General features: G+C 38.1%; 1 protein-coding gene across 2 annotated transcripts in view; it reads left to right on the forward strand.

Annotated features, from left to right (window-relative positions):
* Positions 1-26,325, forward strand: part of si:ch73-211e3.1 (trithorax group protein osa) — a 60,727-nt gene extending 34,402 nt beyond the window's left edge. For both annotated transcript variants that reach the window (XM_052561243.1, XM_052561244.1), the window contains exons 2-5: positions 80-1,702; positions 22,162-22,287; positions 22,437-22,509; positions 23,349-26,325. In XM_052561243.1, coding sequence (XP_052417203.1) covers positions 80-1,702; positions 22,162-22,287; positions 22,437-22,509; positions 23,349-24,376 — 2,850 coding nt within the window. In that variant the 3' untranslated portion in view covers positions 24,377-26,325. The remainder of the gene's footprint in view (positions 1-79; positions 1,703-22,161; positions 22,288-22,436; positions 22,510-23,348) is intronic.
* Positions 26,326-27,891: the final 1,566 nt, after the last annotated feature.

Here is a 27,891-nt window from a genome sequence, read left to right on the forward strand (position 1 = left end):
TTTTTGGAAGGTCAATATTCTGTTTTCCTTGAAGCAACTTGCTGTGATAACAAGGCTGTCTCTCTCTATGTCCCCACAGCTGCTAGGATCCCTGAAGAGGAAATTGACTGGGGCTGTCGAGAGTTCTGCATCACTTAACGGGGTCTCTGACACCTCTATGACCCAGGGAGGTGGCAAACGACTATGTCTGGAAGATGTCACCCTGGCCATGGGCCCCAGCTACCCTCAGCCCCCATTCCCTTCTGGGATGGGCAACCACGGGGGTGTTCTGGAAGGTAATAGGCTGAACAGCAACAACAATAATTTGGGCTCTCCATATTCCGTACCCCCAAATGCTAGTCCTGGATCAACACCAGTCACTGGGGGAGGCTCAGGGGGCTTCAACCCAAATGGGAGTTCAGCCACTCCTTCAGTGGAACAAGAACTGCAGGAGATTTTGGATGAACTTACAAAGAACCCTGATCCATCTTTACCAGAGCTTGATATTGAGAAAATCTTAGGAAAAGAAAGTGATGACCAGGCAAGTACAGCTGGAGGTTTTGTCCACCCAGAAGGTAATGGCACCCCCAAAAGATCTCCGCAGAGACAGTCACACCTGGAGGCCCACCTCACTCAGTCCCCTGGTTTCTCTCAAGCTGGGTCTCCTCAAGTGGGTCCAAGTCCTGCTGGGGCACCATATACCCTACCACATCCTTCCAAACCAATTCCATCTCAACTCTCAGCATCACCCCTGTCCTCCTCTTCTTCACAAGGGCAAAATCAAGCACGGTCACCTATGCTATCTGCCGCCCTATCCAACTGGCATGAAGTGTCCCGGGCTCAACAGCTTCAGCAGATGGCATCTAGTAAGCATCATTCTAACAACAGTGCTGGTCCACCACCTGCACAGTCAGGGTTGTCTGGATTGGGCCAGCAGAGTACGTCTTGGGCTGGTCCCTCTCCACCTTACCGACCAGGGGATAAGCTGCCCAACTCATCACCTCATCAGCAGCCCTTCAGCCCAGCAGGAAATATTCAGAGTCCCCAGAATTCTCTAATCTCTAGCATGGCTCCAGCCCCATCCACCAGACCTTCACCACCCTACAGGCCAGAAAAGCTGGCCAGCCCAGCAATTGCTCAGCCCCCTTTCAGCCCCCAGAACAGCATTCTTTCTGGAAATGCCCCACCAGGAGTTTCTGGAACTGCAATCCAAGGTTCTCAGGCAAGTTATCTTCCTGGTGTTGCCCCAACATCAAACAACACTCGACCATCACCTCCTTACCGACCAGATAAACATCCTAGTCCAGCTGGGCAATGCCAACCAGGAACGCAACTTCCCACACAAGGACATCTTTTCAACTCGCAAAATAATCAAGCACCTGCAATGTCTAGCCAGCTGTTCAAGGCCATCACATCCAATCAGCCACCCAGTAGCCTCAAGCTCCTAATGCAGGCGCAGGGAAAACCCTCACAGCTGCAACTAAACAAGACCACCACAACTGGTATGGGTCCAGAACCATACTCTTTCAACAACACAAAGCCGTTACGACATTTTGATCCCAATCCCTCCGTGCCCAAGCTGGGTCCTCTGGCTATGGGAGGATACCGCAGTGCTAGCATGCAACCCACGGCACCCACTTCAGCCACAGGACATGGGCATCTTCTGCCACAGCGCATGCAAAGGGGAATGCCTGCTGGTGGTATTGTGCCTCACTGCAGAGATGTGAGTACTGTTTCTTGCTTGTTAAATTTGTATGTAAAATGTCATATATTGCAAAATATATTTTCACAAATAACATAATGTCAGACAGCTAGTATAAAACTCTACTTTAGATATGAGCTCAAGGATTTTCATTATACTCAGGACTAGTGGTTTCTTTATGTCTAACTTGATGTGTTTAGCCACATGAGACTGACACTTTACTCTAAAGCCCCTTTCACACTGCACGTCGGACCCGCAATATTCCCGTAACATTGCCTGGTCGCCTTCTGTGTGAAAGCAACCACGTCCCGGAATTGATTACCGAATCGAACCCGGGTCGGGGACATAGTAACATTGCGGTAATCGATCCGGAACGAGCGCTGTGTGAACAAAAGCCAGATCTAATTCGGTATCGAAGTGATGATGCGCGTTATCGCGCGACTTTTTTACCGGCTGTTTTGAAGGAAGATCAACATTCGCGACGAAAACATATGTGCAGACTGTAATGAAGCAGAGATCAGTTAGTTCCTCACTTTCCGCGCTGACACTGAGATCGTTCGCTTGCTTCAGTTAATGTATAACGTGCCAAGCTTTGTCGACTCGTACATTACACGTCACGCGCTGATGTCACGTGTCGTTACGGGATCTTCAAGGGTTGTGTGTGAAAGCACGCACATATACCGGGTCATCACTGGCAGTGTGAAAGTGCAAAATCTAGCGACCAGGAAACAATTACAGGAACACTTTACCCCTGTATTTGCCGGAATGGCAGTGTGAAAGGGGCTTAAGTGTTAGTTTACCCCAAAATGAATATTCTGTCATTTAATTACTCACACTGACCCTGCATAGACAACAACACAACTGACATGTTTAAGGCCCAGAAAGATAGTAAGGACATAATTAAAATAGTCCATGTGACATCAGCGTTTCAACCGTAAGTTTATGAAGCTACAAGAATACAATTTGTAAAAATAACTTATTTCTTCTTTTCAATGATTTTGTCGCACATTCAAAAGAGTACCACAGTGCATACATGTGCATTCCTCTTCCTGCAAAAAAGCTGCAGCACATCCAGGTTTTAAATCAGAATGCCGGCTCCTGCATCAGCAGCATCACTTTGAAGATTTGACATGGAAGAGAAGAAATTGGTGAATAGTTTTTTTTTTTTTTTTTTTTTTTTTTGAATTCTCGTAGCTTCATAACATTGTTGTTGAACCACTGGTGTCACATAGACTATTTTAACAATGTCCTTACTACATTTCCGGGCCTTGCACACAGTTGTTCCGCTGCTGTCTATGCAGGGTCAAAAAGATCTCAGATTTCATCAAAATCATCTTAATTTGTGTTCCAAAGATGAACAAAGGTCTCGCAGGTTTTGAACGACATGAGGTTGAGTCATTACTGACAGCATTTTAATTTTTGGGTGAACTCTCCCTTTAAGTACAGGCAATAGATGACTTCTGTGGTTGTTTTTCCTCAGACTGTGATGCATCTGTGTAGTCTTCATAATTCTTGATTTATAGAGTCGACAGATGATTTAGCACACTGAAAAAAAGAGACAAAGGAATAACATTTAGGCAGGGCTTCTAGAATTGTGTAATTAAATAAACAAAAATATATAAGAAGAGGGAATTACATCCCTGGTTTTTCCATTAGCTTGTGGAGCTTTGGGTATGTTCACTTCATACAGCGGAGACTGTTTCTGAAAGATGGAGCAGGCACCCTGTGGTGTGTACCAAGGGGAGGGAGGGCAGTGGGTGTTCCGACTCTGATGTGTGTATAAGGGGGGCAGTTAGGAAGCACCAAAGGTTAATTGAATGGACAGCTGAACAGAGAGTGAAGGAATGTGAGTCTTTGTATGTGATTAGCTTTCATGCTAAGAGGCTGAATGTGCTCAGTCCATCTCTGTTAATTAGGATAGGGCCAAAAATACTGTTGTTTTTTTTTAGTTGTTTTGATAGTGTATCATGTCTAAAAAGATCATTTCTTGAATCAAAAAAAAAGAGAAGAAAAAAAAGCCGCATTTTAAGTTGTTTGTTCTGTGCAACCTGAGAGAAAATTTGAGTTTTATTCATTATTGTTTTAGCTCTGAAGTGAGAGTATGTGTGTTTGTTTATGCAGTAAAGAGCAAAGGCTTTGTGGCTGTGTGTGTGTGTGTGTGTGTGTGTGTGTGTTTGTATTTCCGTGCTAAAGAGAGAAAGGCAGTGTGTGTAAATGTGTGTGACTATAGAGTTTCAAAGTACTGCTGTGCATTCTGTCTCCCTCCGTGGCGGTCTGTTTGAAGACAGAGTCCCCCTCTTTCAGCCCAGTAGTCCTCTTTCATCACACCAATAAAAGATAATGAATTTTAGAGGAGACTGAGATTGAGGAAGAAAGAGAAAAGGGGGCCAGTTTCTTTAGTGTCTTGGCATGCATGGCTGCAAACTAAAGAGGGACTCAAAACTTCTACCCCCCCAAACTGACTGTCTCTCTCTCTCTCTCTCTCTCTCTCTCTCTCTATCACACACACACAATCAGAGTTATTCAAAACCATATTTAACAACTCAACTCACCATGATTTTTGTTTTGATATGAGATTAGATTTTTGTCCATCTTTTGCAATGTCTAATCTTGGACTTGAATTAAGCATTATTAGTTATCTGAAGTTCCATTGTTTGAGTTTAACATTTATAAATATATTTAAATATATATTTATATATATATATATATACACACACACACAATACAAATTATATTTTAATAAATGTATTTAAATTTATCACATATAGTATAGATTTTTATAATTGCATAATGTTTACATATTATATATACTAAATTTACATTCACATTTATACATTTAGCAGGCACTTTTATCCAAAGCGACTTACAGTGCATTCAGGCTACACATATATATATTTTTTTTTAACCACTTAACAGGAAAGTGTTTGTAATTGTTTTGGTAAAACTGTGTGCCGCATCTTATTATAAACTCACCATGTACGTCTATTTCCTCGAGGAGCATAAACGGGTAGAAAACAAAAGTTTGATTGTTATCAAGACTCATGATTCACAAGAAATATACAGCAACACAGGTATTTCCCAGCAGGAGCAACTTTCTGGTAGTCGTTGACTCAAGTGGGGATTCCCTCCTCCTACTGAACACCTCTCTCTCTTCTCTCTCTGTCATACTAACAGTTTGTGGAGGAAGTCTGTTTGTCTGTACGCTCGGAAGCAGAAGTGAGATTGCCTTTTTTATCTTTGTAACCTCTCTGACACTCCACAATTAGGGAAAGTAAGAAAAACCTTCAGAGCGATGAATTTATTGTAAAAAGCCCAGAACCAGGAAGACAAGCAAACGAGAGAGAAGAGGATGGGGAAAGGAGTTGTTAAATGTCGAAAAAGTTAATTTCTATGTGGGATTTTAGAACAAACACATTTTTTCCTCATCTTGCCGTCTGTTTGTAGTCAGTTCCAGTTACCTAGATATGAAAAACCCTTTTATCCTTTCCTCTACTTGCCTTTTTGACATCAGTGACAAATTCTTTGTTTCACTCTGTCTCTTTGTGCTTCTTTTCTCTCTGTTTTAGCTGTCTTCTGTGCCTTGGTGTGACAGATTGGATAACCCTAGCGGTGTGTGTGTGTGTGTGTGTGTGTGTGTGTGTGTGAGAGAGAGAGAGGTTTATTTGCCCTCACAGCAGCAGTGGACACTTGACCACATGTACTGAATATACACTCTCTCACACGAAGCCTACAGGCTATAAACACGGCTGATTTGTGTTTGTGGTGTATGCTGTCATATAAGCAGAGCTGCTTCTGTCCACCTCTCTGTGTGTTTAAGTGGTTGCCGGAGAACCTCAGGTGTGGCTTTAGCTGATTGGTTTATGTGACTAGAGACATTTTTGATGTCATTTCCCTAGTGCCAAATTGATGTTTAAGTGACTCAGTGAATCTGAGGTCAGAAGGAAAAATTGATTGATTGTTGTCAAAGCACAGTGGAGACGTGGTTGAATGCTGGAGAGGGTTGAGGAACTGTGCTGCCTCTACTGTTTATAGTTTAAACTTTGATTTCTCCTCAAAGTTCATAAATAAAAAGATGATTTGGTTTCGATTCGAAAGAATTGAATCAGAAATGTTGATATAAAAAGATTCTGTTGAGACTTTTCCTATCAAACTACAGTCATCTTTTCAAAGTATACTTGACAGGAAACATAACTGAACATTTGAAGGATTAAAAGTTCACCTCCCTCCATAAACAATCCCCACCAGTGTTATTGTAATATTATTTAAATACTATTATAGTATTTATTAATTTAGCTTAAATTATATATTTTTTATATTTTCAATTTCATTTTGTAAGCTTAGGTAATTTTTGCTATGTCATTTTCTATATATATATATATATATATATATATATATATATATATATATATATATATATATATATATATATATATATATATATATATATATATATATATATATATATATATATATATATATATATATATATATATATAAAATTATATATATTTTTTATATATATATACTTTATTAGCGCTGGGCAATGATTAATTGCAATGAATCGCATCCAAAATAAACGTCTTTGTGTAAATAATAATATGTGTTTGTATTGTGTATATTTCAATTAAATTCAGGTTTATTTGTATAGTGCTTTTCACGATGCAATTCGTACAAAGCAAAGTTTCTACTTTATATTTAGTAATAGCTTATCAGTGGTGATGTCCATCTCAATTTGATGTCCATATGACAAAACTCAAGCAGTTAGTTAATGTCATGTAATCAGACAGACATTAAACACTATTAACATCAATGATTATATACTGTGATTTTTTTTTTTTTTTTTTTTTTTTTTTTTTGTAGTTTTGTAAGTTGTCTGAGGGTTGGCATCATCTGAGGTCTTTTTGGGGGTTGGCATCATCTCTTCTCAATTGTACATTTATTATGCATTTATATATTTAAGAAATACATGTTATGTTTTTATATTAAATATATTTTTATATATTGTAAATTATATGAATATAAATATAAACAAATGTTTTCAAAATATTGTATAAACTTTATGTGTGTATTTACATATACATAATAAATATACACAGTACATACACATATATTAAATCAACAAAAAAGTTTCTTTTGGATGCAATGAATTATGCACTAATGCACTAATTTTTACAAATGTAATTTATTTTTAATAGTTTTTGTTGTAGTAATTTTAGTACTTTTGTATGAAAATGATAAATGCTGCCTTGGCGTTTTAGTAAGCTTAATTTTTCCATCGAACATTAATGGTTTATTTTATTACACCTCTATTTAATAAATTTTAGTTAACAATAACAACACTTAACTCTGCTCAGCCCTGTTGGCTTGTATATGTATGTATCACTCTCTTTTCTCTCTTGTTTGTGTGTTCATGTCCTTCCTTCAAGGCTGAAATGGTGGAGTGGGGGGGCTGGCTATATACACGGGAGAAAATATTTCATACCAACACTATACACACACACACACACATATCCACAGCAGTCTTCCCAGCAGGGTGTGGAGAGTCTAACCTTGTTTTGCGCCTCTCTTCTGCTTGGGCACGTTCAGTGATTTTAACCATTTTTAAAAGCTCTAAATGGGTCAGCTGTACATAAATGTGTCTGAGAGAAATGCAGAGACGGACAGACAAAGGGAGGGCAGGCCACACATTTCCCCACATGTTATCTGTGGGTTTCGTGCCATGCATGTGTTTGTGTTTGTTTTATATTCGGAAAGTGGACGTGTCCTGTGTGATGTTGTACTCCTTATAAAACTACTGTAAACAGACTTTTTCTAGTTATTTGCTAATGCTTTTATTTATTCATTTTTTTATGAATGTAGCATTTATGACTTGAATTTTCTATCCTTGTTCAGTTGTCACATCACAGGGCCATTTCATATGAACTAGTGAAGGCAAATAAAGCTGTTAAGATGTTTGTATTCATTTTAAATTTCATTTACATCTCATGTGCGAAACTCCAGACTGTGGCCACAAATGCAAAAGCAATTTGAAATCTTCTTGGGAAAGCTTTTTGTGTGTCCCATATGAGATTTCGATATCATCTGATTAGAGTGCACCCCACTGTTATATAGTATTTTTGTTTTCTTTTTTATTGGTCAGTCAAAAAGATTCATAAAACAGTTTAACCTTGCTGGTTTGTAACAACAGACTCAGTGATTCAATGAAATCTTCATAGCCATTATGGACTTCACAACTGATTCTTTTTCTCTCTCACTAAACCGCAAGTGTTTTTTTTTGTTTTTGTTTTTTTTTTACTCGAAATGAAACCGGAGCAATTGCTTTGATTTGTAGCTACACTTTAGATCTTTGGTGTACAAATTAATTCATATATTCTATAATACAGTGCTTAAAAAGATAAATGTAATATTTAAAAAATATGAATATGATTATGAGGTCCAATTGTAATCAGCTGTTATGAGCACTTTTTATGGGTGAAATGTTGGAAAAAATATCAACTCCACATTTTTTATTAAATTTAAATAGCACAATAACACAATTAATGTATGAAGTGATAAAACATTTATGTTAAATACAAATATAAAACCACCTTATAGTAAATATGACTTAAATAATATATATATATATATATATATATATATATATATATATATATATATACACACCAAAACAGCATTTCTTCTTAACACACAGCAGTGACAGTTGTCCCAAATATTTTATTTTATTTTATTTTGTTTTTTGGATGTGTCCACTACCCATATGTCTTACAGCTTGCCCTTACTCAAGAGTTCATATTGGGGCCACAAATGATATCTTGATTTATTGTAATGAAACTGACAAGGAGGTCTTCGACTAAATGCCTTCTTTAATTTTATTCAGTGTGTATAAGAAAGAAGCCTTGTTGTGTCAGCTTCTGTGCTTTGTACCCGGAGGAGACAGAGAGAAAAGAGAGACGGAGATAGAGAGGACATTCAGCAATCCAAGCCCTCATCAGTCTTTTATTAAGGGAACGAGAGGGTTTTGCCTGCTTTCCACACACACAAATACATATTCCTGCTCTTCGTACTCACATTTCCAGCCGCCAGAATCTACAGACGCACTCTCAGTCAATGTCAAACACATTTACCTATCCTCTCTGATTCTTTGTTTCGTGTTTGTGCGTGTGTGTTTGTGTGTGTTGCTGTTTTAGCAAGAACGGCAACGATTAAACCCATCTGCACCAAATGCTCTTTCTCTGTCTGTTCAAAGGCAGCTCATGTTTAATTCTCTCATTTTTTCATCTTACTGTGGGGGGAGAGAGGAGGGGACGGATGCTAGAGGAAGAGAGAGAGGGAGGGAGGAGCGGAGTGTCAGTGTAGAGACACTGAAAGAGTCTGACTCCAGACAGGAGAATGAAGCAGACATACAGAAAAAGCATAGTGTGTGAGCGACACTGGGAAAGAGAGAGTATGTGAGTTTAGTGAGGGAAGAAGAGAGAGAGAGAGAGAGAAAAAGAGGGAGGGAGAAAGTGGAGGCGGAAAGGGAGAGACAGACAGGAAGCAGACAGAGTGAGACAGTCTTGGCGACTGAGTTCTGGGAGCTGCTTCACACACACACACACACACACACACATACATGATCTAAAAGTATCTGAGTGATATACACAGTCTATAAAAATATCCACCTACACAAGAACTCTGATTGTTTAATATCAATGGACTAGCTCAGATTTATTCAGGACTGAGGCAAGAGCAGCGTTTTGGATGTTCTTGTTAGGCATTCTCCTCTGTTTAAAATGTGTACAACATGAAGTTCTGTCATAGCAAACCATGTTTATTTCAAATGCATATCACATGAGTATACTTTTCAAGCAAAAACATATTTAAAGGTTAGGTTTTAAATGTAAACACAGTAGATATGCTGTTTACAATGAAGACAAATATACTGTATTTGTTGGTCAGTCTTTACAATGATTAATAACCAAAATGAGCATATAATCTATGAAAGCCTGTTTCCACCATGTAAAAAAAAGAAAAAACTAAACTAAACTAAAAATCATGTAATTATGAGATAAGAAGTCATATTTTGATATAAAAAGTCAGAATTCTGACTTACTAAGTTATAACTGATTTTATAATTTAGACTTTTTATTTGATAATTATGACTTAGTATATCATAATTATGACTTTATTGTCTTAATCATTACTTTTAACTCATATAATTGATTTTTATCTCATATTAAATTGACATAATAATAACTTTTTAGTTTTTTTACATGTCAGAAATGAACATCCATATAATGCAGTGCCGTTCACTACTGAAAACAAGTATTATTACCCTTAGTATAATTGAAATCAGCAGATCCTCATTGATGAACGAGACCGCTCATTCTGTGTCAGTCTGAGTCTTTGAATTCACATTCAGTAGAGTGACTTGTTCACTGAAGTGCATGTTCGTTTCAATAGTTCAAACCAATGAAATGTTCCCATTCTGTGCTCAAATGCTATTAGCTTGTGCTCTAGCTAGTCTCTGAAGGCAAGAAAATCCAACATTTCGAACAAGAGAGACGTGAACTAAAAAATACCAGTGCATAGAAATGAATGAGAACTGTCCAGTTGTTTAAATGGTTAATTCAGAACCACAAATTAATTCATGAATGAGATGCCAATCTGTTTCACTCTGTATCGTTTTCATGCTGTATATTCCTGTTTAGTCTATAATTCTGAACTGCTCTCTTTGTATATTTAGCATCAGTTTACACAAACTAGGCTACATGACCAGCCACGTGTGTGGTGACTTTTGGATTCGGTTAGACGCTGTGTTTGTGTTACAGCGGGTTATATAAATGTCAGATTGAGTCTAACGCGACATGAAGCCATGTGTTGACAGTGATGACTGGCTGTTTGACAGCTCTAGTGTATCTGCTTGCCAGATATAGTACATTTACCTACATGCATGGTACTTTTTCATATTTGTTCATGTCTTTATGTCAGATCTATGTAACTTTAATAGTGACCATGCCAGCTCTGTTTCATATCAGTGCCTCTGCATGTAAAAGCCTTAAAATGTAAAAATGCAATACATTTGGTAATATTACATATTTCTGACTGCGTATTGAGTTGGAAATAATAGAGGATGGGATTAAGTTAGGTTTGATATTGGATTATATTTTTACCAGCTGATGTGAACTTGGAGACACAGAAAAGACACAGAAGGTACGTCTGGAGTGGCAAAATCTTCAGTTCAGACCGTTTATGTCTGTTCTTTTTTAATATTATTGTCAAATATTTACATAAGTAGTTCAGTATGACAAAGGATCATGTGTCCAAATGCCCTCGTCCTCAGAAACCATTAACAAAACTACACAAGCTAAAAGAAAATATGACCCAGACGACATTAAATACTGGTACGGGTTCAATTTCAGTGAGGACAAACATGGTTGGTGCTTTGTTTAGTGAATTACCGGCTCCTGAGAGCATGAAAGTCAAAAGTTCAGAAGGCCATCAAAGTTCAAAAGATAACCAAACACTCCAAACTAGAAAGAAGAGCCGGTGGTTAGTCTGATCTTAATATATTGCAGGAAAATGATCTGTTTAGAGTTAAGATTAATACCATTTAATGTTGTATTTCAGAGATTTCTGGGTCTGCCTTGGGTTGCCACTCGGTGTTCTAATGTAAAATGTGAGCCTGAAGCCAAAGCGGTTGAGAAGCAGTGATCTAGACAGCAGCTCTTGCTGTGGTGGATGCTGATTCAGTCTTTTCTCCTCTCAGCGCCTTCCTGCTCCTGTTTGGGTGTGTTTCTCTCCCTCTCTCTCACTTTCTCTCTCTCTTCTACCATTCATTCTGTCTGACATGCAGTCGTTTGTTGTTGTCTTTTCCTTGCCTTCTTCCAGACACCCTGTGGAGAGAGTGATGAAGGAGAATACAGGAGAATACAGAAGAGGGAGAAAATGACAAGGAGGGAGAGGGGGGAAAAAAGAGGGTGATGGCGTAAAACTAGCACTGAGCGTTTGAGCCTTTGTTCTACTTTTATGTTGAGGAGGAATGAAAAATGCTGCGGTGCGGTTGGAGAATTACCAGATCCGGGTTTGATTTGTGTGTTTAAATGTGTGCTGTAGCTTTAATAAGGATGGGTTTTCTTGAGCAGGTTAAAGATATCAGTCAAGTGCGGCGTGTGAATGTTTCAACCAAATTGATTTCTCTCTCTTGTGCTTTTTCTCCCCATCCATCTCATCTGTCCCAATAATGCACTCCCAGCTATAAATATATTATTTTAAGAGTGTAGAATACAGCAATCACAAGCATCTATAAAACTGCCTTTATTTACTGGTGGTAGTATTCTACAATTGTGTCAGTGCCTGATATCAAAGCATCATATCATGGTGTAAAACGGTGCAAGTCAAAGTATAGCCTTATTTTAGACCAAAAAAGCAATTTCAGGGTATTTTGGAAGTAGCTAGGAATTTAAAATCACCGTTTCAACCATGCAAAAGAGTCAAAAGTAATGGAAATCTGTGTAGTGAGGATGCATTTTGTAGTTGCGCTCAGCTCTAAATATTTAATCAGCTGGATATTGCTCTTCTGTAGAGTAAAAACATTACAAATGATTGCTTTGAGTCATTCTTTTGAATGAATCAGTCAATCTGGTTCGCAATTTGGTCTTGATGGTTCATTAGCAAATCAGTCTAAATTAGACTGTTACTTATTTGTTTATTTTAATTTCGTATCTAGTAACCACAGATGATTAGAAAGGTTACGATAAATCCACTGGTCATTAACACAATCCATCTAAAAGATTTGCATAGCAGAAATAAATGCTCTGATTTATTGCATCTATTCAAACCACCGACCTATAAACACCCACGTTTATACACTCATGCAAACATCCTCCTCACGACTAGAAATTATTCCAACAGGCCTATTGTAGAGTACAAAGTGAATTCTTTCAGATTGTGCAACACTGAAGGTTCAGTCATAACACTGGTTTATTTTGTGAAACCTCCTCAACTAATGCCACAAACCGTAGACACACCCAGTCCTATTGGCCCAGGAGGAACATGAGGGGCGTGGTTACAGTCCACTAAGCTACCAAGTCGACCACTTGTAGACATTACGTCCACAATGTGTTTGTTCCTGTCTTTTATACACGTATGGGTGTGTGTGTGTGTATGTGTGTGTGTGTGAGAGAGAGAGAGAGAGAGATCACATTATGGTCTGTGTCAGTGGAAACCTCTCTCGGCTTGACCTTTGTGTAAAAGAAATATTCATTATACTTTACCCGGGTGACTTTCTTAAAGATACAACAACCAGCATTAGACTGTTTTTGTATACACAACCTTTCAAAAGTAAGACTTTTTTTATGTTTTTGATAGAAGTCTCGTCAAGGCTGCATTTATTTATAAAAAAAGAAGAAAAACAGTAATATTGTAAAATATTACTGTAAAATAGTTCTATTTTAATATATTTTAACTAAAATGTATTTCTGTGATGGCAAAGCTGAATATTCTGCAACCATTAATCCAGTCTTCATTGTCACATGATCCTTCAGAATTTATTGTAATATTTTGGTGTTTAAGTAAAATATCAATATTAAAAACATTTTCAGGGTTCTTTGATGAATAGAAAGGTCAAATGAATAGTATTTATAAAGCTTTATAATCAATTTAAAAGTCTTTAATGTCTCTTTGAATAAAAGTCTTTAATGTTATTTGATTGTATCCTTACTATATATAAAAAATAAAAATAAAAACATACCGACCCTAAATATTTGATTGGTCTATATCAGTTTTTTCTAAAACTGTCTGTCTGTAATAATGGTGGCTGTATCTCAATGTCAACGATTCCAGTATAACACTAACATATTGCAATAACATACTTTACAGAATAATTTAGACAAGATTAAAACCCGGATTAAAGTTGGCAGTCCAGCAGATGTTACTAAAGTGAATCCATCTCTCACGTTCTATCCCATTTTATTCCCTCCCCAACAGGGGATCATCACACACATGGATGTTCATCCCTGCCTCTTCTGTCACACTCTTGCAGAGGAACATATGGGCGGGAATGTGGCATGCATAATTAAACAGATCACCAATAACATTAACAACACCAGTTTGTTTCAAAAAACTACATTTCAATTCTGCCTCATTTATATATTTCCAGCATGATTCGTTCTCAACTTTAAGAGTTGCTCATCGAAAACGTTGCCTTGAATCATTAAATTGTTGTACATGAGTCAAGTGCTCTGTATAATGCCTTTTAAATTGCGCATGAGGTACTTGGCTGTGTTTCGATGTTTAATACAAGTAGCTAATGACAGAGTAAGAGGGTGGAAAAGGAGGTTTCGTTTGGTTTCCTCCTTTAAATAACAATAAATAAACGTAATGACATGCCATTGCGGGCCCTTAGCATGCGATTCGTGTTTGCCTGTTTGGCATCTGTCCGGTTTAATAGTGGCGGCTCCTCCACTCATCCCATGGGGCTTTATCTTCCACTCAGCACACAAATCTCCCAATCAATTTACCAAATGAAACCGGGTGTGCAGTGCTTAAAAGAACAGTCTATGCTTACTGAGCATGAGAGTGAGATGGCAAGAGAGAGAGAGAATATATTGTTTATGTGACCTGTTCCCCGGCATTAACCTAATTCATTCATCCAGGATTACGATGCGTTATTAAAGAAACAATGGAGGGTGAAAGAGAGTGAAAACAAGAGGAGACGTTCAAGAAACTAAGACTGGGAAGAATGAGAGAGGAAGAGAGATGGGCCAATCGATCTTGAAATATCAATATGTCTGATGCTGATGAAGAAGGTTGATCCTGCATTAAAAATATCTGTTTAAATGCTAACCATTTAGTTATTTATTCAGCAAGAAAGTTAATGTGTATCATAAACATCAAAGTTGTAAAATGAACTGTCAGCAAGAAAAGCATCATGCAGTTGCATTTATTTCATATATACCAATAACAAACTAGTTAAATGTGACATTTATCTTTTTGCAGCATTTACAGCAGCAACTCATTATGCTGTAGTGTATAGAAGCTGCTAAATGTTTTATATCTGATGTTAGCAATGCAGTTACCAATAATTATCACAATAACATTAAGGTAATCGGTGTAGATTTTATTGTACTTGGAAAAAAAAAAAGTTGTACCAACCTGAAGCTTCAATTGTATGGTGTTTTCACATCTTTTTGGTTGCTCCTCCCCTTCGTGGTTGTCATACTAGGAAAAAAGGAATAGAAAGAGCAGCCACATAAAAACACATGGGTTTTTTTTTATAGATCCTCTCACATTTCTGCATCATGACAAGAGAAAGGGGAGTGATACTGAGATACTAAAGGGAGAATAAAAGAAGAAAGTGCTCAAGGACGTGTGTGTGTGTGTGTTATATACATGTTATCAGTGGATTTAAATTGCTAACCTTGCATGAAGAGAGCCAAGAATTGGTGAATCTCAAGGACTCCCTCCAATAAGTACCTTGGACAGGCTGCAGATATCACAGAACACACACACACACACACACACACACACACACACACAGTCATACATCTCATGCATTATTTGGAATACTTGATTGTGATTGGTCAGTCATGACATACTTGGATCAGTTTCTGTGTAATGTTAAACTGTAATTTGACCATTGTCCCTGGTAATTAGCATTTTATTTTTATTTTATTTTTTTGCTTCAGTGCTTTTAAAGTAAGAGAACATATATTTAGCATATCATACCATTTAAAAGTTTGGGGTCAGTAAGATTTTTTATTCAAAGAAATTAATTTTTTATGCAGCAAGGATGCATTTAATTGATCAAAAGCGACAGCAAATTTACAAAACATTTCTATTTAATATTTAAACGCTGTTCTTTTGAACTTTTATTCATAAAAGAATCCTGAAGAAAAAGGTTTTCACAAAAATTCAGCAGCACAACTAAAACAAACCATTCTTGAGCACAAAATCAGCATATCATAGATACTGACAATTCAGCTTTGCTGTGACAGATATAAAATACATTTTAAAATATATTAATATATTTCAAATGTAATATTTCACAATATCACTGTTTTACTGTATTTTGATCAAATAAATGCAGAATCTGTGAATTTATTCATATTTTTAATTCATAGATTTATTTATTAAGTAGCCAAGTGAGTCTGGGTCCTGACCCCCCTGTTGGAGTTTACATCATTTTCTTGAGCTTTTAGCTAACAGACATGGTTTGGTTCAACTTTTAGCTAAATCACCACAAAGATTTAAATAGCTACTTTCTATTTCAGCATTTCTTGTATGTTTCACTCATCCAGTTTTGAAATGGAAGCCAGAACTTAAATGCATTTCAAAAACATTTCTGTGCTTAGAGGAAGATAAAACCCTACGGAATGAGTGTTATTTTAGGGCAACAACCTGTCATGGTAGCTTTGTGGAGTGTCTTAGAGGCTAATAAGCTACGATTACAGGTTTAGAAAGAGTGTCTGAGGTGTTTATAAAGTGTTTGTAAGGGATTGCCTGTTTCATGTAGCTTCTACCAGTCTGATTTAGACAAGGGTGAGTGGTCTAAGCAGCTGATCTATCCTGACAGCAGTAATCCCCCCACGATCTCTCTCAGACTGTGTGTGTGTGTGTGTGTGTGTGTGTGTTTTAATTGAAGAAAGTGTCTTTGGTTTCAAATTGGAGAGGTCGAATAGTACTCAATAGAATAGTAGCAGCACAGCACACACTGCTCCTCATTTCTTTGTTCAAGATAATCTTTCCCCATTCCCTTCTCATTATTAGATATGAGCCGCCAGACCTGTGTGCTTGGTATTCTGCACCACACTCACACACACACACACACACACACACACACATACACCTGCAAGGTATCAGTATCTCAGGAGAACTACATGGAAATCAAACTTTCTCTCCCCCAGTAAACAGTCTACATTGGAAACAAAGCCCTCCTGTCTGTGTAGTCAAACAGACACTGTGTTTGCCCAGTAGATGAGAAACGCAAAGGCTGAACATGTGATCAGATCAAAAAAAGAAGAAATGCCAGAGGTCTGTCCCCCATCGGGGACTGTAAGACATCAGGGAAGCGCGCAGCCAGTTACAGCAGCCTGTTTTTTGCATGGAAGAGAGGAATTGAAAGACACCGTGTAAAAGCAACATGTGAGCTAGTATAGTCAACCATCATTCAATTTTAAATTCAATTACCGATGACCAATCGCTGGCTGGTATAAGCTAGATATATGCTTTTGATTTGTTTGTTTGTTTATTTTTCTGCTTGCTATTTTTTTATACATTTGAAATGTTTTAATTATGAAATGTATGTAAATATAATCATTTATTAATACAAAAATATTTAAATAGAATTTAAGTAAATTAATTTACTAACATTTTATTTACTTTTTTATGATTTTACTTGATTTTTGTGAAATTTCACAATGAATATGAATGCAAATGTACTAATCTCTATGATCTATTTTATTTAAATAAATCATTTAAAATTATATGTATCTATTTTTTAATTAATTTTACTGATGATTTATTCAACTTAAAAATAATTCAATTGAATCACACAAAAAAATAATTTAATTTAAAATATAAACATTTGAAAATATGCATAACATATTAGTCAGCCAGCCAACACACACGACATCCTTCTGGTTGATATATTGGTCTACAACTAATGAAAATGTGATTGATTCAGTTTCTGTAGAGCTCTTTTTATATAAGAAGATTTCAATAATGAGTATAACTGTTCATTCATTTAGCATTATTATTCAGTGTACAGTAATAGATTATAACAGGAATGACACTGTGTGGAGAATATTCACGTGAACAGTACAAGACGTTACAGTGGCTAAAATGGCTTAATAAAACACTGGGTGAGATGCAGTTGAAGGCCGACCGTGTTGTCTTTGTGTTGTAGTGTAGTGGTGAAGCAGAGCCCGTCCCGAGTGACCTTGCCCTGAGGTGGAATGGAGGGAGGAGTGTGGACAGGAGGGGGGCGGGGTGTAGATGGTACAGATGGTAGAGAATATGGTTCCAGGGTATTTCGGAGGGGCCTAGATTGGACGAATGCAAACAAATAAGTCTCTGCATCCGGCGCAGAGAAAAAGAGCCTCATTGTTATAGAAATGCTGAGAAGGATCTTAGAAGACAGCCAAGGTAAAGTAAAGCAATTCAAGAATTTACCGAGTAATAATTAGAACGGCCCACCAGGGCCCAAGGTGTGAGAGCCGCACCGAAGATATCGTAGCCCAGCGCGGTTCTGTGGTTCTGCAAGGTTGAGGACACAGAGCCCAGCTGCGGCAGGAATGAATGCTGAATAAATTAAGCACTCTGCCAAGTTAACACTAGCCTGGCAGCGGCTCTTTCCCTCTAAGCCCAGGTGTGTGTGAATGTGTGTACTGTACGTGTGAGAACGTTTTCAGTGTGCAAATATGTTTTGTGCGAATGCAGTATGTGGGCATGCTTTATCACACAAGTGTGTGTGTGTTTGTGTGTGTGTATGGATCTTACGCTTTCCAGTGTCTGGCACTGGTAGGGGGATGGGTGAATATGTGTGTGTCTGTGTCTGTGTGTTTGTGTTTGTGTGCAGAAGTGCGTGCCAGGAACAGTTCGGGAATTTGAGGCGGTGTTTCAAAGGGTCCCAGGATAGTTAGCAGGCTTCAAAGCACCAAGACTGGGAGAGCTTGTTCTCTCCTTCACATCCGTCCACCCACACATCTCCGTTCTTTATTTGCTTTCCCCTTCAATAACAGGATTTTTTTTTTCTAATCTAAAATCTATTTTTACATGTGTGAACAAAACACGTGGAAATCCTCGGCGACCCAAGAACTGGATTTTTGTGATGGGTATATGGTAGACATGGCACAATTTGGTTAACCAAACTGGCATGAAGACTGGCTCTTGTCTCCAAGCCACACAAACAGAGAGAGAGAGAGAGAGAAAGTGGGAGCTGATATGTGTTGTTGAGGAAGTAGGTCAGGCGTCACATTCATTAACATCCTCCTCTCATGCCCAATGATGTGAGCCGCTCCCACTATCACACGCGAGTACGTGTAGATATCGCCGTATGTGTGCACGCATAAATCAGGGCATGCATATCAAATATTTTAGAAATGTTATCAATTCAAGGAAGATGCTTGTGCATTTAAAGCTGGTATTGTGTCGGTCATCATTTAATAGCAATTTAACCCCACCATCAAGGCAATAGACGTAAATAAACTTGGTTACTGTGGAGATAAAAGCAGTACTTAGTGTCTGCCTGGGCTCTGGACAGCTGGACTTCTGCCAGGACGGCAAAGCGGAGCTCTCTACACAACTCTGGCCCACTTTCTCTCGCCTGCTTTCCTTGCATGCACTCTCTCTTTCTATCTGTCTCGCGTCTGCTACCATTACCCACTGAGCTTTCTAATTCTACCTGTTTTGTAAAAGTTGTGCGCCTGAGTCAGTCCCTTTCTCGCCTCTTATTCCTCGCTTTCTGCCCACTCTATTCATCCTCATCTCATTCTTTCCTAACTCTTGCAGTCATAAGCTTTCCCTCCTTCTCTGTCCCTCCCCCTCTCTGCTCCCAGCAAGGTCACTTGGAGTTGCATGACAAAGCGACTTAACTGACATTCAACAACAACCTCTCTCTCTATCTCTCTCTTTCCCTTCCTATAGTCCTGCACTGCTTCTTAGACATTTTCCCATGACAATTAGCTGAAGCCTGGAGAATGGATCTAAATATAGAAAGATTTGATTTTCCACTTGTTTTTATTTTTGGGCAAATAAAGCCTTACTTGGTGTTTAAATTGGGGTCTCAATCCAAGGATGTAACTAAATGTTTAACACTAGAGGAATGTAATAGTTTATGCATCTATGGTATATCAAACAACCACAATTCACTTTGTGTGTGTGGGGTAGGCATTAGAGTGGACTGTACTGGAGTGAGTACATTTGCCTCAAGTCACTCAAAATAATAAATAATAAATAAATATCTTGTAAAGGGTGAACTATTACTTTTCCAAAATAAATTAAATGAAATAATTAAATAAAAATTAAAACGAAATAAAAAAACGATTGAAATGTTAAAAATCTATAATAACCCTGATTCAGATGACAAAGGCAAGGTCAAACATGCAAACTCTGGGTTAAGTGAGAGAACATCCTTTCATGCTCGACCGCACGCAAATGCATAATTGGTTTTATTTCTCATGTTAGTTTGATATGGGCAATTATGTCTCTTTTATGTGGTTTAGGGCATATTTAGTGCTGTTTTTCATCATAATGCCTTTTATAAATAACTTTTAATTAATGTAATTTTGCTTAAATTTGCTTTCGAAATAATACTCTGCACTTCTAATATTCTTTTTAGATAATTTTGCTTACATTTGCTTTCAAAATAATATTCTGCACTTCTAATTATCATCTTTTTTTATATTATTGATAGCCTAATTGTATTTATTCATAGTATTACGTTATTGCTTTTGTACTTGTTTTGAAATGCAAATACAATTCTGCAATATAAATGGGGGGGGGGGGTAGAGAGAGAGAGAGAGAAATCCAAATTTACATTTCTTTCCACCCCAATGGATTTGACAGGGTTAAACATATCTCTCTTTCTTTGTTACCGTCTCGTACGCATAGGAACGGTTACATTCTGTTCGACAACAAAGGCAGCGGATTGCTTTGATAACCTCTGCTGCTGTGATATCTAATCTATTAAATGCACGCTGAAATGTGAGTTGCATGAAAAGCTGAGTGAGCGCGCGGAACGGAAAGGGGAGGCGGCCGGCTTGCTTGATGGGCTGCTTTACTTGAAACGTGCGTGTGTTGCTGGAGGCTCTGGAAAGCTTGTGAGGTGTTGGGGTGTTAGCTCAGGACGGGGAAAAGAATGAAAGGCCGTCTCTTATCGAGGGCACAATCGGAAACGCTGTTTAACTTGGCGAGCTTTCCCGGATGGAGCAGAAAAGCTGCGTCCTGACAGACTAAAACATAAGTCACGGAGTATGGGCACATCAATCATTTATATTTATCAGTAAATACACTAGGCTGAATGGATTTGGAACACTGGCTTTTTACAAAAAGGGGATCGATCAAGACAGGCGACTGAAAAGCTCACCGTAAACTCGAGGTGGATCAAGCGATTAAACGCGCAGAGCGTACCGCTTTATTACGGACTGTTAGAGTGCGCATGCGCCATCTAGCGTTCGCTTAGAGAAAAAAACAAGGGTTTTATTCACATCTCCCTGTTGGATTTGTGTGAGAGTCGCTGATTATCATACTAATCAACTCACTATTTTCTTTCCTTGGGCTTTGCAGAGAGCATTCGAGCGGGTTATAATAATGTTTAAGCATTAGGCTACTCATAATAGCTATCTTAAAGGGATAGTTTGACTAAAAATTGAAATCCTGGCATAATTTACTCATCCCACAAACCCGTATGACTTTAAGTGATTGGTGACTAAATGATGACAGAATGTTAATTTTTGGATGAACTGTTCCTTTAAGAAGTAACAGATGTGAGTGTTCTTTATAATCATTAGAAGTTTTAGTCCTTAATGGCAAAACAAAATCGTCCATGGACAATACTCAGGCACAGCCCTAACCCAACACAACCAACAAAAGCATCTAAACCAGCTCCTCATTCCTGCTGCACATACCCAAGTGCTGGATCAATATCCATTACCAGCACTAGTGCTGCAGACAAGCCATTCATTTCCACTGCAAAGCACCACGATATTCCCCCTGGGAAGTCGTTTCACCACCCTGCCTGCTACAAGCAAAGATGATTACACCAGATTCATGCTAGGAGTGTCTGTTTGTGCCTCAGATTACCTCTGCTTGTTCTTGAGCATGATATTAGCTATGTGTAATGCTAAGCATATGTAGCTGGAGATTTAATTGAATTCACACAACATAATAAACCCATTAATTTCATTTTGTGTTTGTGTCTTTATGACGTGAAGCAGATCATTGAATTCTGCCATAGACCTGCAGTAGTTATCTCTCCACGTTTCATAATGGTCCGTGATTAATGTTCTACTCTGGTTACGCATGTGTTTTCAGGATTTGGATGGGAGTAGGGAGGGAAGAGGGTGGGGAGTGTTTCTTCTGTGGGAATGGGAATATGGGAATGCCTAGCTGGATTGTTCGGGTTGGAGGGGTGCATTCAGACAACGCCAACGAAAACAAACGTCCTTGGCTCTGGGAAGGCAGGGTCTGGTCTGAATCCTCTGTGGTTATTTACAGATGTTTACAACTTTGCTAAGGAAAGAAGCCCTGTTAGAACATGTGGGCTTGGTTGAGATGACCTCTTTAGCGGTGTTGAGTTACACTGAATGGCGTCACGTCTTTGATCATGGTGAGATTATACGTAGTTAGTTGCAGTCGTCTGTGTGGGTCAAGTGAAGGTGAGATCATGTCTGTGCGAAAATGGCAGCCATTGTTTTGACACATTTGAGTTATGCAGAGCTACAATATAGAAGGTGAGTGCAGGTTTTATATTGATCTTTCTTTTATTGTTTGTGTTTTAGGATCAAGGTGCAGGAATGGTGCCACCTCTTCAGGACCCTTCGTCAGCTGTGCCACGGCAGCCCCAGGGCAGCAACTACAACATGATGCTTAAGAATCAGCTAATAAAGAAGCAGCTTCAACAACAAGTCAGTGCTCAAACTGCATGTTGAATGTATTATTCTGTTAAATCCTAATTTTGTTGTTTGTGGTGAATGAATGGCCTAATTTACACTTCTTAAGAGGTAGAATTTGATTGCCTTAATTGTGTTAATGTATTCTTTTCTGTTTCTTATAGGAAAAGCAAAGGCATATGGAGCAAATGAATGGAGGGCATATCACAGACTGCCAACAGGTGGCACTATTTCAAGGTACGGTATCATCACCATACCACATGAATGATTGTAAATACTGGGTCTGATTTACCATTTTTGCAAAAAAAAACTAAACACAGATTTTTTCAAAATGCAGAAATCATGATTCATTATTACGTTTGCACATAGAAAATTCTGAAACTGTGCACACAAAAATGCTCCTGGGGGCAAATCATTTATTAAGACTTGACATAAAAAAAAAAATATATATATATATATATATATAGAGAGAGAGAGAGAGAGAGCGAGAGAGAGAGAGAGAGAAATGGAATAATGGAATAATACAATTAAAAAATAAATATTGAACAATAAAAATAAAGAAGCCCTTATATGTACATAGTTTGGGCATGTTTAATGCATAGTTGAAGCCTTTGGAGTGAGAACTTTTCTGTGCACATAAATATGGAATTTTTACAAAATCTTTAGTAAATGGGGGCTACTTTTTATTTTTTGCCAGCATGTTGCTGTTCAAACATTTTCTTCTTTTTTCTTTCTTTTTTTCAAACAAAACATAATTCTTTTAATACAAGGATGCAAAAAAAAGTCATAAAAAAAGACTTGCATATTTTTACAAATCACAGATGCTTCTTGAGCACCATATCAGCATGTTAGAATGATTTCTGAAGGATCATGAGACACTGATGCCTTTTACATTCATTTACTTATTTTAACTAATTAGATTTCACAATAGTACTGTCTTACTGTATCAAATAAATAGCCCCATGGTAATCATAAGAGGTTTCTTTTTAAAACATTAAAAAAATCCAATCCTAAACTTTTAAACAGTAGTATACCTAAAGGCATGCTGAAAGTCTATTGTTTTTGCTTTCTTACAGGTCCAGGTCGACCACTCCATCCAGAGTGTGGTGGATATCCTCTGGGAGCTTCTCAACAGCTGAATCCCTCCATGCTCTCCCATAGTGGCCCTTTACCCACAAACCAAATGGGTCTTTCCTCCAGCTCGGTCTCTCAGATGGGCCCGTCGGTTGGAGGATACGTATGTGGCAAAGGCTCCAAACAACCCCTCTGCCACCCGTCGCAAGACTTTGGAATGGCGATGCAGTCTGGCCAGAGCATGATGGGAATGGGTGGGCCTCCACGTCAACCGTTACACCCAGCTCATGCTGTGACGCGACCTGGCATGCCATGCCCCAACTTACCAGGCGGTCCCGTGCCCACCCACCACCTGCGGCAGGCACTGCACCGAGCTGGAGCTCTTCAGTCACGCATGATGTTCCCTCCCCAGCAGCAGCAGCAGGCCACGTCACAGTCCCAGCTCTGGCAGCACCAACAAGCAGTGCAGCCACATATGGACCCTGTGAACCACCCACATCCTTTCCCCTCCAGAGGAGCCCTATCTGGATGTGGAGGTCCTCAGTTTCCACAGCGATCCGGCATGGCAGGTATGCCAGCCAACTTCCCTGGTTCCCGTCCTCCTCATAATCAGGTCGCCCCTGGTTTGGTTGGCAGGCAGGACCAGAAGATGCCCACCACCCAGCCGCTATCCTCCATGGCCCAACAGAACCTCAGAATGCGAGGTCCACTTTCCGCTCTAGCTGTTATGAAACCAGGAGGCCCATCCATGATGCACCCTGCCCATGGGATGGGGCCTCCTAGTTACCAGACTGCTTCTGCAGGGAAACACTGTTCACCACAGGGCTACAATCCCGGAGATAAACTGCCTTCCTATGACTACATCTCCCAGCATCAGAGCAATGGGGCAATGGCAGCGGGGCTACAAGGACCTGGAGGAGGAGGCAGTGGTGGTGCGGAGGTAGACTTCATAGACACTCTGGTGGGAAACAACGAAGACTGGCTGAACAATCTCACCATGATAGATGAATACCTTGAGCAAAACTCATAGGGACTGATCAAGAGCGTCTTAGGTTTGAAAATCACTACACAGCACAAGAATGGGTTTGTGGGCTCATCGTTCTGTAAAGGCATGTTCACACCAAGAGCACTAACTATAACAAGAACTATATTAGTGTCCACACCAACGGACGGTAACTTTCCTCTTGTCATAACCGCGCATTTGTATGCAGCTTTAAGGCCCCGATATACTCACTTTATTGTTCTTCGCTTAGTAAAAAGAAGTTTGAGATACGTAATCAGCTATGTTCTGTTATAGGACATCCTGACGCCATGGACAAATCGTAGTTCCAAGGTGTTTACTTTTCCAGAATGTTTGCTTGGGCAAGCTGTTTCGATCTCCAGAAATGATTTTGTTCTAAATTATGAAGTTTATTGGGTCCTATATACATGCAAGCTTGGGTGGCATCTGATTGGCTCAGAAACCTTTTAGTTCATTGTTATAATTATCATCTTTGGTGTGAATGAACCTTGAAGTCCTAAAGCGTTCTTTTTTGGTCCTGCTTAGGCACAGCAAAACCTGGCTTTGGCCGTCATTAAACTGACTCATATTAAAAGATGCCCTTTCTTTTTCTCAGTGGTTGCTCTTCCAGTGCTCTCTGCGCTGTTTGAATAATATTGTAATTATCATCAAATTTATTATGGAGTGAAACACTGATTTATGAAAACATGAGCTTTCCCCAGCAGTGTAAAGAAAGTTCTCATTCAGTTAAAGGGACAGCTCACCCAAAAATGACAATTCTGTCATCATTTACTTGCCCATATGTCTTTCCAAATCTGTATTACAGAATACATTTGGAAGATTTTTTTTTTTTTGTCTGTTCAGTGGAAGTTAATGGGGTTAAAAAACAACACTAACTTTCACTGTATGGACAAAACGGTTTTTATTTACTCATTAATGTGGGGCGAATAGATGTTGACAGAATTGTCATTTTTGGGTGAACTGTCACTTTAATGCAATGTGGTAACAGTATTGTTGGCAGTATCCTGCCAGACCAGGCTCATATGTGCAGCTTTTCATTCTTGCTATATGAAAAGCATATGAAATCATTTCTGTAATGAACTATTTGAGGGTATCTAAAAAGGGGCTTGTCCTGTACATAAAGTATTTTGTAAAATATGGTTTCTTAAACTGTAACATACAAAGGAGAAGTACACATATTTATGCTTCTTTTCTGCTGATTAATTCTTCAGAATTTCTTTGTAAATAATTATCAAAAGAATAAATAAAACAAAAATGCAATGATGTAAAGAAATGAGTGTCACATTGAAATTGCAAATGAAATATTTTACACTAGGAAACTCTATTGTAATTTGTATTATGCAAGACAGTATGGTTAGCTTTGGAGTAATACTATGTATTACAAAAGTGAAAAAATCTGTTATGTTTTTGACATAACTGGACTTCTGGTACTCCAGTCTGGCTTAAGAAGGTTTTATGTTTTGTGTTTTTAAATTGGGAGGTTTCAGCAGTTCATTCTGACGTAATTGCACAGTCTAAAAGGCTCTCTAACTTGTGTCATATTGCTAAAGCATAATACATTTTACACTAGACACCAGTGTCTTTGTAATAGTCTGTTCCATCTAACGAAATGAGGATCTTAAGGATCTTGATGCTTTTTGGACCAAGGACACTTTTCAGCAGTTCTAGGAATGTCTTTTGTAAGTGCACACCAGCTACACTGAAACGGCAGCCTTAGTGTAGCAAAGGGACAACATCTATGATCACACCACCTATTATGTAATACAAGAGCAACACCTGTCACAGTAAGTGCATAAAACCCACAGTCCTTTGTGCCAGAGTCTTGGGTTTCCAGTAGTTCATGACCATGTAGTTGATGCCATGAACTTGAAGACATTCTGATTTGTGATTAACTGTGATTTATTATATTTTGTCTTCATATTTTTAGATTGGAAAATAAACCTCATAAAAACAAAAAATGTCTCCATTTGGACTTTTTTTGACCTGTTCTTCTTCAGTATCATATTTCTGCTTCCATTGGTGGTATGAGTAATATTTATGACTATAAATAAATATTAGCACCACACCTCATTTAGTGTTGAAATATCTGATGTCAGCTGTGCTAAAATGATCTTATAATGATACAAGAGCAACACAGTCAGTATATCTCTTTTGTGACTGCTTATCAGGACAAGGCGGGAACAAAGTAATTTGTAAAGTGATTTAAGAGAGAAAATACCTTCTTTCACTACTGCTCACTTTAATTTCTGTTCTAGTCTGTTTTGAGCAATCCTTCATTTTTTATACAGTAAAAAATGCTTTATTGGGGCTTGGGGTTATTATGAAATAAACAGTTTCATTTCCTTCAGAGTGTAGCTTTTTTTTGTGGTAAATGAAATCACTATTTTCTTATCTAGAAGTAATATGCGAATGAGAAAATGAAAATGTTAATTAGTCTAATAAAGGTGCTCCAAAATTTTGTGAGGCAATATTTTTTTTTAAATTATTAAGTGAAGTCATACAGGACTCAGGGAACCATGCATTAATGTGTATCTAAATTGTTTGAAATGTTTGATTTAGTACAAGCTAAAGGTTCTGCATATACAGTCTCTTTTATTTTGCTATTGGTTTCCTTATGAATAGATAAATATAAACAGCCAATTTTGGCATAGTTCCTCTTAATGCTGTTTTATGGTTTTGCCTGTTTCATTTTTAGATCAGCAGTTTTGCTTCCACATAAAAAGCTGCCTTTGTTTTTGCATCAGCAGTTGATAGTTTTAAAAACTCATATCTTCATGTTTTATAGTTACAGGTCAGAGCTATTGCCACACAACATAAATCTGGGTAAAATCAAATTTGATAATCCACACTTTGAAATCCACAAGTAATTCAAAGTAATACAAAAACTCTTTCTTTCTTTCCAGAGTCATAATTTGCACAAGATGCTGTGTGGACAGACTCTAATGAAGTACAGTTAAATGCCATCTGTAAGAAGTGAATGGAATGATTGGTATGACTATGACACTGCAGGGATCAGATTGCACAGACATCAGCTAGACTTTACTGAGCAAGTCTCTTTAGTTTGCACTTTTATGAAAGATGCTACCAGTTCAGTGGCTTAAATTAATACAGACAGTTTATGCAAGAAAACTATTGCATTCATTATGTGACAAATATTAATGACTGGTAAAAGTAAAGAAAATATTTGATAGGAGTAAAATAATTATTGGTCATCTGTAATTATATGGAATAATAAAAACTCCAGGCATGCAGTTTTTTTGTGTTTCTTTAAATGATAAACTGGGGAAATGGTGTCTGAAATGGAGGTTGAATACACTATATACTAGAAGTCGTTTGTTATCAGGCAACAATGGAAACAGATGTAGGCCTATCGTTTGTCCAAATTAGCTACACTATTTCTGACCCCATAGTTCCAAGCAATGCTGACACTCAAAATAGAGGAGTTTTTTTTTTTTTTTTTTTTTGCCATCAGTAACACTGTGACATGAAATATATGAACAAATAATATTTTTAAATATTTGTTT

Source organism: Carassius gibelio, chromosome B7 (genome assembly GCF_023724105.1).
Source record: "Carassius gibelio isolate Cgi1373 ecotype wild population from Czech Republic chromosome B7, carGib1.2-hapl.c, whole genome shotgun sequence".
Taxonomy (NCBI): domain Eukaryota; kingdom Metazoa; phylum Chordata; class Actinopteri; order Cypriniformes; family Cyprinidae; genus Carassius; species Carassius gibelio.